This window comes from Homalodisca vitripennis, chromosome 1 (genome assembly GCF_021130785.1).
Source record: "Homalodisca vitripennis isolate AUS2020 chromosome 1, UT_GWSS_2.1, whole genome shotgun sequence".
NCBI classification, from domain to species: domain Eukaryota; kingdom Metazoa; phylum Arthropoda; class Insecta; order Hemiptera; family Cicadellidae; genus Homalodisca; species Homalodisca vitripennis.
In genome coordinates this window covers 94,016,230-94,032,639 of record NC_060207.1, presented here as the reverse complement: position 1 = coordinate 94,032,639, position 16,410 = coordinate 94,016,230, and the positions used below count along the sequence as shown (strand labels likewise).

At 32.7% G+C, this 16,410-nt stretch overlaps 2 protein-coding genes across 2 annotated transcripts in view; both read right to left on the bottom strand.

The window, feature by feature from the left end:
* Nucleotides 1–7,835, bottom strand: part of LOC124370871 — a 152,152-nt gene extending 144,317 nt beyond the window's left edge. Inside the window, 1 exon segment of the mRNA XM_046829199.1 lies at nucleotides 7,709–7,835. Coding sequence (XP_046685155.1) covers nucleotides 7,709–7,724 — 16 coding nt within the window. The 5' untranslated portion in view covers nucleotides 7,725–7,835.
* A 5,154-nt stretch (nucleotides 7,836–12,989) lies between these two features.
* Nucleotides 12,990–16,410, bottom strand: part of LOC124366817 (titin) — a 40,335-nt gene continuing 36,914 nt past the window's right edge. The window contains 1 exon segment of the mRNA XM_046823422.1: nucleotides 12,990–16,233. Coding sequence (XP_046679378.1) covers nucleotides 14,129–16,233 — 2,105 coding nt within the window. The 3' untranslated portion in view covers nucleotides 12,990–14,128.

Here is a 16,410-nt window from a genome sequence, read left to right as displayed (position 1 = left end):
GGATTTTGGGCAGGGCGAATAGAAATAGAGTGTCTTGGAGAAAACTTTCCGGGGTTTTTGAAGATCAATGGCCTCACGAACAGGAAATTTGTGAAGTATGGAAACTCTATTCATGACTACTAGAAGACTTACGACTTAATAGAGACTCGTACTTCATGGGTAAAAGAACATAAAACACCTTATTCGAGACTCACAAATATTTTTTTAGTTTCCTTGAAAGGCAGTGAAAGAAATTTATACTGCTAAGATTTTACGTTATTTTGTGAAATAATCGAAGCAAGCTGAATTTCTAAACAGAAACAATGATTGTTTATTAATTTACTCATACACTAGTTTGTACTGTGTTCTGCGGTAGAGGTTATCATGCAATTCATATATGTAATAGAGTCTTGCAATAAGGTTCGAATCTAAACAGAATGGTTGGAATTGTTAAAAGAGTACATTGGCCGTGTACAGTATAAGACGATGAAAAATGGAAGACTATCATAAAATATCGGTTTGTTAATTTTAACACTCACCAAAAAGGGGTGTTAACCTATCTCTGTCAACCTTTTTCAGGTTGAACAATATTTCTTCAAGCCTGTGAGAAGTACGAAAATTATCAGTTCTTTACTCATGATTCTTATCAGTTCAACTCCTTCATCTATCAGCCTAATCTTACCGCATATGATGAGTCGTGATGAGCTGTATAGAATGCTCAGAAACAATTAATTCTACAATTCCCAAATAATTAATAATAATTTGTATAGCTTTTAAACAAGACACATTTACATTTGAGCACTAGGAATAGGCAGAGACCTTACCAGAACATAGAGTCTACCCGAAGGTTGAGCAATCGGTTGATAGGTTAATCTTTTAAAATTTCAGAATATAACAAATTTTTATAATAACTTACTAAAATACCAAAGTTTTAGAAAAAATTAAAGTTTAGAACAGATTTGAACTAGGTTGAAGAGGCAAAGGTGGAAGATAACCATTCGTATTTTCTCTCTGTGTATATGAATTAATGGTTTATTTTAACCTCCTTAAGACAATGATGTTATTTCAATCAAGTACAAATTGATAAAATTTCTTACTTCCTTACTAAACATTATTTAACAAAATTCTTTTATAAACAAGAAACTTGTAATTCCGTATTGCCATAATTCACATACGCAATGTAATAATATCATATAGTAACCTTTATCAGTTTGTCTGTGTGGACCTGAATCTAAGATATATCCAATTACTAATATAAAGTAGATTCGTACTTGTAGAAATATAAAACGTTTGAAATACTTTACAATCTTCAGGAAGATTATCTTAAGGGCTGAGACAAAAAGTTTAGAAACGCAAAGTTACACGCATACATGAATTAATTAAATACATGCCCCAGTGCCTTCGTTCTCAGCACGCATTTCCTTTGTCTTGGGAATGACAGAGACAAAAGCTAACTGCTGAGTCGCAACAAAACTTACTGGCCAGCGTCGTGACTCGATCTCTTCCCCAGAGACACATTTTAATCAAAGTCGCTGTGGCGTATTTTATTTGAACCTAATTCTAAACTGATTTATATTGTCTAGTTCTTGAAACAGTTAAGCAGAAAACTGACACAACCTCGTGAAGAATTGATTCGCGTGCACTTCTTGCACTCAACCTCATATCTTGCTCATATTGGAATTATTCAATTTATGTGTCTTACATCAAGTTATTTAGGAATAGTTTGAACAAAGTCGCCTTGAAGATGTAGAGATATTTTTTATATTTTAATAATATTCTGGTTACTTTTATCTGACTTAATTTGAAACTAATTCATTTAGCCCAAACATATACGAATCACAATTTTATTTATGAGACAACACGTCCTCATCTTAGTACTAGACCTCGCTGCGCTTTTTGGTTTGAAGGGTGTATCAATGTACGTCCTCAGGAAACGTAGGTAAAAATCTCTCTAACATAGCTGCAGTCGAATCTTGCTATTTCATCATATCCCATAAAGATACGACGTTTTAGTTCTTGAATTAACAAAATAAGAAAAACAACTATTGTTACCTAATCGGAATCGTTATTATTCTAAGAATAACAATTTGTCAAAGTAATGATAAACGAAAAGTCGTATAACCTTTCCTAGATAATCAGTCGGTAGGTTAGTGTCTGTTAGAAAACTTGTTTCGTCGCAGTTTGGACGTAAGTGTCAGGTCTTGTTCATGGAGGACTTGAGTTTTAATTAGTTCTGAAACTTTCCAACTGATTGTATTAATGCAATCAAAATGTTGTGAAAAGCAAATCTTGACAAGCTAGTAATGTAGCTTCTTTTATCATTATTTCTGATAGTGACGGAGTTGGTTTATATAATAACAAAGGGTTTCTCAGTCTTCAGAACTAAAAATATCCAACTACTGTGAATTTGGAATTTTTCATGAATTGTGAATCACAATATTTACATTCTTTTAATAGTAAATCATAATTGCATAAAATTGTAAACATTGTCAAAGAAAAGTAATAAACCATATAAAATTATAACATAATTATAAAATAAGATAAGAAGATTTAAATTATAATAGAAAACATCATATAATTTCATATCTTATAATTGTGGGTGAAACGTTCAGTTAGCTGACTATAATTTATCTATTTATCAATAGTTCCTTGTTTACTATTAGCCATGTTCAACTGGAACAATTTGATCAGTTGAGAGATCCTTTAATGGTATGATCATTACAACTGTGAAAAACTATTATTTATTTCAAACGAAAATATAAACAAGTTTATTTGCAAAGTTAGTGAAAAGCTGTATTTTAAAATAAATTATTAAATACTGGCTTCTTGTAGATGGTTTATAGCGTAGTTGTTTCCCAGACGTTTTTCTCAAGCCTCAACAAGAATTTGTTAATAACTACAACCTTACTTGTGCAGTTTTGTATCGGTCTTTAGTCACACTTTTAGCAAACTTTATAATTTTGAAACATAATTAAATACACTATTTTGAGCTTAAAATTGGAATTTAAATAACGGGCATTTAAATATTATTTTCTTGAATTTTAGAAACAGAAGAAGTTCTTTGTAGATGAACAGGATTACTGTCAGATTTACAAATGGAATACAAGATCTGAGATAAAACGATCACATATATTCTCCATAAAAGCATAAAACTGACACATATGAGACGTCATAGTTATAATTCTTGACGTTTATAGCCAATCATCTCCGTTACACCGCGGATTTGTGACACAACTCCGAGCACTAGAACTTATATTTGTAATATCTCATAAATACCGACAGCACAACATTTTTGTGAATTGACCTGATGACATAAAAGTACACCACTCCAAAGATTTAATAGTGTAGAAGTAATATAATACACATCTGTCATGAAAAAGGGATAACTCAAAGAGAATTGACTGGAGAACTAAGAATACGTATGTGAGATTTTGAGGTAAAGGAATTTCAAAATGTTAAGTTTAAAAAAGTACACAAGATTTTTTGTGGTCCTAACTGCCTTTGTTAACAAAGGATTTAAAATGTCATTTTATTGTTATATATAGGTAGATTTTAGAAGATATTTCAGGTATTTTCTTTATTCGGTACATTTGTGTAAGTTATAGTTTTTTATATACTGTAAGTAAGTAAGTCGTATTTAAAGATTCTCAAAAGGTAAATCAATAATGCTGATGATCTTCATGATGATAAATATATGCTTAATTATCATATTGCAAATTTAGACTAAAATAGTAGACCAATTTAAAAAAATCCCTTTAGGATTTGACATTCACTTTCACATTTTGCAAATGGGAAATTAGAAGTTATTTGTAGTGCGTCGAGTTCAACATGATCATGGATATACTTGTTTGGGCAACATAACATATTATGAGTAATAGAAATCTAGTCTCGAAACATAAAGCATGTCCTAAGTTTAATTATTCTGATTCTAATACCTTAAAAATCTTCAATTGTATTACTAATTAGAAGCTTGAAGTTGAAATATAGAAAAGTATGAAAGTTGAATGCCAAGGCAGTCTTTGATGTATTTCGTTTAAGTTTCTTTGCTTTTGCTATGCAATGTTACAACTCCAGATACATAGTTTACCAAATGTTTTGTAGGTTTTTGAAGGAACAATACATTTATCAGGCCCCATTAATCTAGATTTATGACAGGATATCATTATATATTTCGTTTAATTTCGACTCCATCATGCTACCAAATACAATTAAGTAAAGATTGGTTTTTTCAAACTTAGGCACACATAAGCAAAATTCCTCACAAATTCATAGCAAATACTGAGAAAAGCATATAACAAATAGCGAAATGATAATAACTTAGACTGAAATTCAGATGAATTGTGTATGTTTTTTATTTTGTATTTCATCAAAGCGAGTGTTTACTTTTTATTTTTATTTTAAAATGTTTTTTTGTAAACTGATGAAATCGATTACAAAAGAAAGAGCTAGTTTCTTTTTATTTTACCAAATTTTTATGTACTAACTAGTGAAACAATATACACAACGGCAAATCAAATATATTTAGCATCGTGTTAGTATCAATATAACACGTACTTTTAAATATAGCGTTTAGCAAATGAGCATGAATTACTTAACAGTATGTGGAAAAATAGAATTAAATTAAATAATTCATTAAACTTTCCCATTTAGTAATAACATCATATAACCACATAAAGTTCAAATTCCAATTAAATTTTAATCCAAAGGCATCTACCGAGAGTGTAGATAGACTCGCTGCCGCAAAATCCGAATGACTGCTTTCGTCGGTGTCATACCGATCAACTGTGGACTCGCCAGGGTTTGCTACTCTAATTAATTTAGCACATATAATTGTTTAATATATATATATATATATATATATATATATATATATATATATATATATACGCCTAGATAAATAGACCGTATTTCAAGCATGACTAAACGAGAGAGCAATAAACAAGTTTAAGAAGCAACTTGTTGCGGTTCTTGGAAAGTTGGCGCATCAGGAATACAAATGACGAGAGAGACTGTAGCACCTGAGTAATGTGAGTACGCCAACTGAGGTCATTATCTATATGAATTTCTAAGCAAATTCCATTGCAAAACTCCAACGTTTTAACGTTGGGTAAGTTAATGACGTAAAGATACAACACTGTGAATTTCTTTAACAGTAACACTGGCAAAAGTGACAGCAATATCATCCGCTAACATAACTATATTTGTGTACAGCATTCCCACAAGCAAGCCACGTATTTAAATATAGTTTATAATGCACTACAATCGATGTCTGACAAGGATCCAGCATGGATGACGTCCACATTATGCTCTCAAAGCAAGTGTAACAATCAATATATCCAAACACTCATGAGTTGAGAAAACAAATTCTTAAAACGTGAGTAAAACGGTGGTAGATAATGTTGTTATTAGTCGTATTGTTGCAATACGGTGTGCAACAAGGCTCGATATTGGTCAAATATCTTTATATTGTGATTGTTCATTACGACCTCTTTGTGGATTTCTATATGTTGTTAATCTTTATGAACACAGATAAGTAGGTACAGTCTGCTTTACATAATATGTTTCATCATTTACCAACTTCACCTGTGGAATATTGATTGGGATTCTTTACATAAATTAACAAAAGCCAATCATTAAAAAATCTTAACAAGCAAAGTTTTATAAGCTTTCATATTAGTTATTACAATTTCCACCATTCTATTAAGTAGATTTTTGGTTATACATTTATTCCAGACTTTGCCACAGTCATCCGTCATCTAATTACAAACATTCAATGCTATTTTATACTATCTAATACAATAGACTCACATACAAAAACAAGAGTATCTTGCTTATGCTCATTCTCGTATGGTGTAATGTTCTGAGGCGATTCAAGGACAGTCTTTAGAGTGCTGAAAGGACCTCTAGTATTTGATCCTGACAGTAGGAGGATCTGCCGAGTGACTTTTAGCCAGCGATTTGTAATTACAAGATAAACTATATATCTTATTTTAAGTGCGTTTTTGTAACCCCGCCACTCTACTTCCCAAGGATTATTTATATAATGGTGTAAAATTTCATAAAAGTCAAGGATATGCTTATTGGTAATTTTGTCAAAATCTCTCTCTTAAGTCTTAATAACAAGTGTTTATGTTTTCGTTGAACATATAATATATTACTATGTGATTTTATCTTAGATATATAAGACATGTAATAAACAAATTTATCTAGAAATAGAAAATACCATATGGAACAGTATTCATGTTACTTGATACAATTTTCAGTATATAATGTTTTAACTATATTTACTTCTAATCTACAAAAGCTTAGGGATATATCCTTAACAATTATAAGGGTGCAGAGGAGTTTAATGTACCCATTTGTAAACAGCGCCGCTTTCAATGGAAACAATTCAAGTTGCCATTTTTTTAAATTATCGTTGGCATATGCAACTTATACGTACATGAAGACAAATCATTCATATTTTATATTCTAAATTAAATTTGTAAAGCTCTGCCAAAAGCTGGAAACAACTTGGCAATAGCTCGTTAGGTGTTTTTTGTCTTATTCATTTACAACAGCGTGTTTTATATACGAGTATGCTAGTAACAAATAATGTTGATCTTTCTAAATGATATATTTCCGTTTATTACCAAAACGTATTTTAAAAATTTGCATTAATTTGTATTTCTTTAAAACATCACACGTTTGATTTTAAATCACATTATGTTACACTCACTATTTCATTTTTTAAACAGCTAATAAAAGGTATATGACGTTTTTCAGAAAACGTCATTTTACATGTCCATTTTTTTTAAATGGTACAACGATATTATATTATATAGACTCACGCTAGGATGAAGTGTGAGTTTTAGAAAGGTTCTAATGAGTATTTAGCGGAATAGATCACTAATACATGATTACTTCACAGTTCAGCCCAAACATCGTCTACAGAAACCACACGTAAGCAAAACCGCAGAGAATGCAGGTAGAATGCAGCCGTGCGCTGCTGAATCATCTAAACCTGCACTGACCCTCGACACGGGACTAATAATAGTGTTACTTCCACACATACCGTCCACCGGCATCGTCTCTCGTGCGAAGTAAACTAAGTCATGCGTGTCACACAATCTAAATTCCAATGAATACAATATATGTTACATAAACTCGTATATGTATATGTACAAAACCACACTTAATGTTTTACCTCATGTGTGTATGTGTGGCCAGATCAAACTATAATTCTACACTTTTTGCGAAAATCCATGTTTACTGCAAGTTGCTATGTTATTGACGATATGTAATCTAATTAACATTCAATTTTAATTCCAAAATTATGATGCGTGAACTACTTATATTCTTATATAATGTTGGTATCTTCCATTGCAGGCGTCAATAATATGAATCAAAACTGTCAAAGCAATCAAATCGAAATTTCATTTACTTAAGGTTTATTTATTTATTAAACATTTTCATTTAACACTTTTTTAACTTTTACATATTTTTTACATTTGACAGATTTTTAGTAGGTTGATCGAAATTAAATAAATATTTGGAATAATGTTGATCCCAAAAATAGTTAAACATTCTAATTATCTTGAGTCAAAATGTGGTCAATGAGACAAATGAATTAGTTTGATTTTAGGTGTGATTTCTATAGCCTGAAAGTAGGGGATGTAGCTAAGGATTAGAGTACGGTGACAGTCATTGTATAATGAACACAAATTAGATTAATTAGTAATAAATTTACCTGAACGAAGAGTCATGACGGGGTCACTGGGGAGCCATGTCTGACATAAGGTCGAGCGGGAGGTCTAGCGACGCGCACCTGCCAAGCAAAACTGAGCCTAACGACGAAGCGGCGCGGCGCGGCGGCGTCCCAGGCAGCTGCGGCTATATGTGGCGCGGAGGCATGCGTACTTGTGGGGCGTCGCGACGCTGCTAGCCGTCACGCATCAGTCACTGGATTCTGGACGCTGGACATGTCGTGGCAGCGTGACGGCGTGGCGCTCCAGCCGCCTCCTCAGCAAGTCAAAACTTAGGCTGACAAACCGATCGAGCAGACAAATAGGCTGTGACATAGTTGCTGAAGAGGGAATGTTCTACGAGTATAAGTTATTCCAGTGATATTTTAATTAGAGCCAAATAAAAGTGATAGTAATAATATTTTTATGGAGGAAAGATTACAAAATGAACTCCATAGCTGTCTATATGTTTCCACAAACATTTGCTTCCAGCTCTTTCTCCCCCTTCAAATATAACAATACGTTTTTCATATTTAAATAGGTATTAAATTACTGTTATGATTGAAGACTCTTGCAGCAATTGGAAAATTCTTTAAATATTACTAAATGTTAATGAAAACAATACATTTTTTCAAGTTGTTATGATGTTACATGGTTTATACATTGATCCAAGGAATAATAAAAAGTGAAGTAATATAAAAAAATATGAAACAATAATTATTTCATATTTGGAGCAAAAGAGGAAAATAGAAATATTTAGAATGCAGGTCTAACAACATACTAGCTTTAACAAATTTGAAATGTAACATGGAAGACCATTTTTTAGTTCGGAATTAGGAATGATTGTCACAAGGCTGGGGATCCTTTATTATTATAGTCTAAGTAATGTTTTGAATAACGAGGAATATATCTTAGTGGAATATTGTCACTTACTCCCTCACCGTTCGGAGTGTGGAGAGTCTGGGGCTTTGTTACTCACTCTGTCCAGTGTCCAGCACAGGAGTTCAGAGGCTGCATATTAAGGATAATTGGCTCTACTATTCTTACTTACTTTGTTTCGAAATAAAGTAGGATCATGCCGACCTTTATACTTTAACATAAAAGATTTTGTATAAAGTGCCAGTGCGTTTATTTGTACATTGTTTAATATCAAATCGCTGAACTAGGTAGGTGTCTCAAATAATGAAAATGTTGCTATTTACAAAACTTTTTCATTTTTTTTTTGGATGATAATTGAAACTTTGGTCCTATTAATCAAAACTATTGTGCGTTAGCTAAGAAATCCTATCAACACATAAACATAGTTTTACTTGTTGTTTGGTAACTATTTTCATGTGAATATGGTAGTTCTTGGAACTGTCTAACAAGTTTTAACAAATTTCTTTTAACTTCGGTACTTAACAAAATATTTATCGCTAAACCTCTCCCACCGGTGTAGCTTGCTTAGTGTTGTCTACTCAATCGAACACTTAAGGAGAAATTTGCCATTAACTGTAAAATTGGATAAGATTTAAGAGATACCTTAGTTTTAAATTGCTATTAGACCGTAGAAGTAACAATAAGAATGTCGAATTCCGTGTCTTTCATTTATTGTGAAGGAATGCAAACTTCAATATATTGAAAAGATAATGTTGATATTTTTAACGACTTAGCTTCTATCTACACAAATAGAGAATTTTCGGGGTTGAACCTAAATCACAATGTTTTATGAAAATAAGGGAGTTAGAATATATATATATATATATATATATATATATATATATATATATATATATACAGGGTGATTCATGAAGTTCTCCCCCCCACTTCTACAGCACATTTGTGCTAGTAAAAAATAATGAAAAAATGTTATATAAACATAGGTCCGAAAACGCTTCGTTAGCGAGTTACAGCTAGCGAAAGATTTCGCCTGAATTCCTGGATAAAGAGTAAAATAAAGCCATACTGAACTTTTGGAAAGGTTAATTAAGTAAGAAAATATCGTGGATTCTTATGTATTTTTTACCTGATAAAAGCTAATAAAAATAGGTTTCAGAACTGTACCTGTAGTAGTTTTTTGAGGGATTCAGGGTTAAATGCAAAAGATTGGGGCACGAAAACAATGTTTTTTTAAGTTTGATGTACAATAACTTTGTTAAATTGGTAATAAATACATAAAATCAACAAACATTAATTGTAGAGAAATTTAGTTCTGAGAAAATTTATATAATCAAAGTCTAAAATAAAACAGAAATAAGTACCAAAAAATCGATTTTATTCAGTATAATACATGACTAGCTGTAAAGAAATACCTTACGGTATTTAATTAATATAAAACAAAAACAAAATGTTTGTTCCTTAATGATGAGATAAATTGAGAAAACAAGATTAACTGTTAAATAAATTTGTTTGTAAATAAAAATATGTTTTTATTACGTTGTATTTTTTTTTATACAAATTTACATCAAATGTTCGAAAAATAAATGAAGCAAACATTTTTCCCATTATTGTTTACTAATCATCGAAATGCAGTTTTTTGTTTTATTAATTTCTAAGTTGGTAACGCACGAATAACAGCTGATCAACAATGGTTATTCTGTACTGTTACGTTAGAAACTGTGTATTAGTGGTGTTTTGCAAGCTACAGCAGGAGATCGGGTTCTGTGAATCGTGTTATTAAATGCAATTTTTCTGCGAGTTATAATTCGATTGTTTATTCAGCGAAAAAATGCCTTACTTTATTTACATCAGGAGGAATACGCTGATATGGTTTTTATTTTGGGTTACTGTAATGGTAATGCTAGAGCTGCTGTAGAAGAATATGAACTACGTTACCCCTAATAGGAGGATTCCAGATACCAAAACAATTTCAGGAACTTTTCGTACTCTTCGGGAAACAGGATCACTACCAAGTACTAGAACCAATTATGAACGAGCTGTCCAACTTGATGATGATATTGTTATTAATGTTGTTCATCGTCGCAGTCCAGGTTAATATTTATATGTTTATATGTACACGACGTATTTTCTAGGCGGATAGGAGTTTCGCAGTAAACGGTGTGTGGAGGTCCACTTAATCGAAACAAATGTTATCCGTTTCATAAACAAAAGGTTCAACATCTACAGCTAGGGGATGGTCCCGCTTCGCTTGGAGTTTTGCAACTTTTTGAATATTAATAATCAACTCTACAAGCGTATTTTGTTTACGGATGAGGCCACAATTTCACTCGGGAATGGTGTCAATAACTTGCACAATGAACACTCATGGGCAGAAGAAAATCCACATGAGGTAGTGGAACAGAACTTTCAACACCGATTTAGCGTCAATGTCTGGTGTGGCCTTTTTGCACAATCGGCTGATTGGACCTCTCATATTACCTGGACGCCTAAATGCTGAGTTCTATTTGCATTTCCTTCAAGAAGAGTTGCCCGCAGCTGTTAGAGAATGTTCCTTTACATCTCAGACAAAATTTGTACTTCCTGCATGACGGAGCACCTCCCCACTTTTCACGTGCCGTTTCTGCTTACTTAAATCATCAATTTCCTGGACACTGGATTGGTCGTGGAGGGCCCTCACCCTTGGCCACCAAGATCACCAGATCTATTTCCATTGGATTATTGCATCTGGGGATGGATGAAAGACATTGTATACAAGACAAAAGTGAATTTTCGTGATGAATTAATTGCCCGTATTATGGATTCGGCTGTGCAGATACAGGGAAGTCCTGAAAAATTAAGAAACACAACAAAAGCAATACACAAACGTGCTGCAAAATGTATTGATAATGATGGCCTCATTTTCGAACATCTATTATAAAAAGGTGCGTACGGTTGGCCCAACCTGATTAATTTTGCTTAAAACTAGTTTATTACACTGAATAAAATCGATTTTTTGGTACTTATTTCTGTTTTATTTAGACTTTGATTATATAAATTTTCTCAGAATGAAATTCTCTACAATTAATGTTTGTTGGATTTTATGTATTTATTACCAATTTAACAAAGTTATTGTACATCAAACTTAAAAAAAAACATTGTTTCGTGCCCCAATTTTTTGCAATTTAACCCTGAATCCCTCAAAAACTACTACAGGTACAGTTCTGAAACCTATTTTATTAGCTTTATCAGGTAAAAATACATAAGAATCCACGATATTTCTTACTTAATTAACCTTTCCAAAAGTTCAGTATGGGCTTTATTTTACTCTTTACCCAGGAATTCAGGCGAAATCTTTCGCTAAGCTGTAACTCGCTAACGAAAGCGTTTTCGGACCTATGTTTATATAACATTTTTTTCATTATTTTTACTAGCACAATGTGCAGTAGAAGTGGGGGGAGAACTTCATGAATCACCCTGTATATATACATATATATTATAAATTATTTATTATGATGAAACAAAGTAAAAAATAAACTTAATATTGTTTGCATACATCGTTGAAGAGGTATTTTACAAAATACATAAGCTGATTGAGCATAAAGTACGTTTATTACACATTTACATATTTATGTTTGAATTTATGGTTTGAATGTATAACATAATCTTACTGTAAATATCTCCTCTTTAACAATAATGCGCTGAGTAGTCTCGACGAAGAAGTAATGACTTGAATCAAGTACAAATATTCATGTAACCAGCATAGTTCGATGGATTCCAAATAAATTAAATATGAAACCGATATAATAGATTTATTTAATACAACGTAAAAAACACAGATACCTCAAGGTAGAGAACACTTTGCATAACTATAATATAAACTTCAATCACAAAAATTAAACTTAACAATTGTCATTATAAATATATATTTACGAATATACAATAGATTCACATTATTATGAGCAATAGAAACGCACATACATCTTTTTATATACACAATAATATATATATATATATATATATATATATATATATATATATATATATTAATTATATTACTTACTATCATTTTTATGAAGGAGGCAAGCAAGCCTTTGTAAATGATGACTCATGTATTGATATTGTTCAAGGTTACAGTTTATATTTAAATTTTTTAAGTAAGCATGACGTAAATAGTTATTATTAAGAAATTTTCTTTACTGTCTTTCATTAAATTCTTCTGAACTTTATAGACGTGGAACAATTATTTGAGTGTTTAATAAGAAAATAACTCAACTAATAGTAAATTATCCTTCAATTAGTTATCAGCAATATTTATTATAATATTTTGTTAGCACGTAAAAGTAATACAAATATTATCACCAAATAAATGTAGTTATTGGCAAAGGAATACAATGTCTCTGTCTTTATGTTTCGACTATTTATATTATGATTAATATTACGAGTAAAAATATAGTTTTTTTTTTTCATTTATCTAACCCTTCCTTTTTAATCAACCCGATATTGTACTTTGAAAATGGTAAGCAACTGTCTATATAGATTAAATCTTGAATTTAAAAATACTTTTTATAATGCAAGAAAGAGTTTAGTTAACTTGTAACAGCCTAATGTATCCATAATATGGACAGATAAACAGCACATGGTCATCAGACTACATTAATCTGGACTGTGACGGGTTAGTATTATGCTCATTTTATATTTCAGGTAATAATGGCATATGAGTTGTCATCCACTTTTACTATTTAACAGCGACGAAAAGAAATCTTCATCACTAACAAGCCTCAGCCTAACTGACTTTGTTAAGAATTAACAATTTGAAAGACATAAACCAACCGCTTTAAATCAATCCCTTTGATCAGGAGTGCATACTTGTCATCCCTAATCATTAACGGAAATGACTCTTATTTTTTAGTGCATCTTTTTAAATCTGAAATCTAAGCTGTGTCAAACAAACTAATACAACCATTGAAATTTCATTAAATGGTATTTAATTTAGTAATTTTTAACGAGTAAGACGCAATAAAAAATACTTAAAATACTAATATTTTGCACATATTTTTACAATAATCCAACATCTCGTTAATATCAAATAAACATGCAACAAAAACGTGATGTAACATTGTATTCTCATTTGAAAATCAGGTAGGGGATAGTGTAGTAATAATTCTAAATAAAATAAATTTTGATTTAAGTTTACCATAGTAAATTATGTAATGATTTATTTTGTTTGTCAATAATAGATTAATTTTGGTGGAAATTAAATGAAACGCCGATTGACTTCATCAGTGAAAATGTACTTTGATCTTTAAAATTATTTTACTAAAAATATAATTAATTATCGAAACACCATCATTTACACAATTTACTAAATTATATGACCTGCACACATTCATTTATGCTAAAAAACTGAGAGGGGTACATTACGTGTGTTTTACTTATAAACTTTCTAAAATTATTATCGAATAAAGACCTTACGTCATACAATTAATATATTATTATAAATTCAACGCTATCTACATCAGCAATGCGAGATGGACCTTGGCAGTTAAGAATGTTTAAAAATATTAACATCATTCATCCCGCCTCCAAAACCGTATGCGTCTTGGCATTTTGTTTCGAAGAGCTTCCATTTTTCTCTGGAATGCTTCATTTGCTTGCCTGTAGATCATCAAGCAGAGAACAGGAATAGACAACCGCTCATCCTTGAATATATACAGCCAACAGGCCAAAATAAATAAAGAAATGTCCATCAAGAAATCAAAGTAAGAGTGAACCTTCTTTTCTGTCGGTGTGTATAATCGAGGAGGGAGTTCTGGCGAGGGTGTTCGAATATAATCAATTTTTTCAGGGGGAGAATCTTGTACAACACTGGGTGGGATGGGTGGAGGTTTGGGCTTACGAGGAGATGCAGATCGTTTCTTAGCCGGCAATGGAGATTTTTTCTTTGGAGTATCGCTGACAGGTTCTAGCTTTATTTCAGAGCGATCTTCAACATAGGCTTCCAAATAATTTTCAGTTTTAATTTCTTCAAGAGCTTGTTCTACTTCAGTCATAGGTGCTGGAGGTTCAGGTTCAGGTTCAGGTTCAGGTTCGTATTCGGGTTCGGGTTCGGGTTCGTTTACCACGACCTCTGGCACGTCAGGTGCACTTTCCTCTTCTTCCTCAGCAGCTGCTTTCAATGCTTCGTAATTAAGATATAGTTTTTTCGGTGGTCTTCTTCCCCTACCATATTCTGCAACAATGTCACTATAGTGGCTAACAAGAACCATAGTTGCATCTCCTTCATCTCCAAGAGATCCCGTCCTCTCTCTTACTGGTTCGTCAGTTGAGACTTGGGTTTTATTGGTTGGTAGAAACTCTTCTGGAACACCCACTTTTTCTATAACAGGCGATTCTCTAGCCGTCACATCTTCTGGTTCTTCTATCCTTACTTGTTTCTTTTTGGTCCCTGTCTCATAGTCCGATCCTTCGTCTAGATTTGTCTTGTTCGGTTCTAGGTTTATTTCCTGTTCTACCCCAGCAATTGGAGCCCCTCTTCTTTGAACCAATGGTGAATTTGGCTCTTGAGAGTTTTCCCTTACTTTTAGGATTGGTTTTGGCATCATAGCACTGAAGTTCGGCTCAAACCGTTTTTCTGGCGATGTTCTTATTTTCGGTATTTCATTATCAACTTTTAAATTTTGATCATACTCTGACGTCTCGTTACTCTTTATAGGAAACTTATTATCAGCTGTAGGTTGCTTTAAGATTGGCTTTAATTTTATTTCACTGCGAGATGTAGGAATTTGAAACGGCGTTGATTGAACTGATTGGGAGACAATGGAGCCCGAACCTAAAATCAGAGGTCCTCTCCCTTCATAAGCAGAAATTAATGTATCTTCATTGTACTTTTTATTTATAGCGCTTGGGTGATATGTATCTTCTTCCATAGAATAGGAGTACCTACTTTCTTCTTCTGATTCTGAAGTATACAGAGATCCTCTTTTCTCGTCATAACTGAATTCTTCTTCATCTTCCTCTTCTTCTTCTTCTAATTCTTCTTCCACTTCTTCATCAACAATCTCATCAGTAATATGCTCCTCTTCCTCCTCATTGTAGTCTTCTTCATCTTCATCAAAAGAAGAATCTTCATATTCCATATCCTCCTCCGACGCTTGTTGCACTAGCATAGATTTCCTATGAGGATCTTCGACAGATAACATGCTGTCCATACTGTCTCTTGAAAATGTCTTCTTGTCAGAATATCCTCTTTGTGATGTGCTTGTTTCCAAAAGTTCTGGAACAGACGGTTTACTGGGAGTGGCAGGAGATAACGTATCCTTTCGTTTCGCTGTGTTTTCAAACGTTTTAACGGACGTTGGTATATCCTGCAGTGAGCCTGCAGTATCGGGAACGTCCTTGGGCCTGGGTGGCGAACGACGTTCAAAGCTCCGTCGTCGTTGCAGGCTGTTCTTCCGTTGCAGAGAGGATTCCGCTTCCTCGCGCGCCATATCTTGGTAGAAGCGAGCCATCGCACGTTCATGCAGCAGTTCAGTAGAACTGAAGGCTGAACGTACCGGTGGGAGCTCAGGAGGATCTCCATTGCCGAGTTCAGGGGCGGATAAAGACATCGGGGGAGCAATATCATCCCCTTCAATCGCCATGCTACTTTCAAAAAGTTCCCTTTTCGACGTTTCTGTAACAAATAACAAATATACCATAAATTGGAGTAGCCAACTTAGAGGTCGTAAACTAAATCTTATAAGACTAAAGTAATAATTCGTCATTTTTGCTCAAATTTTGCTGTAAAAAATTATTAAAAATTAATAAATGTGATATGGGTATTAAATACATATCCGATCACGAAAGCGTT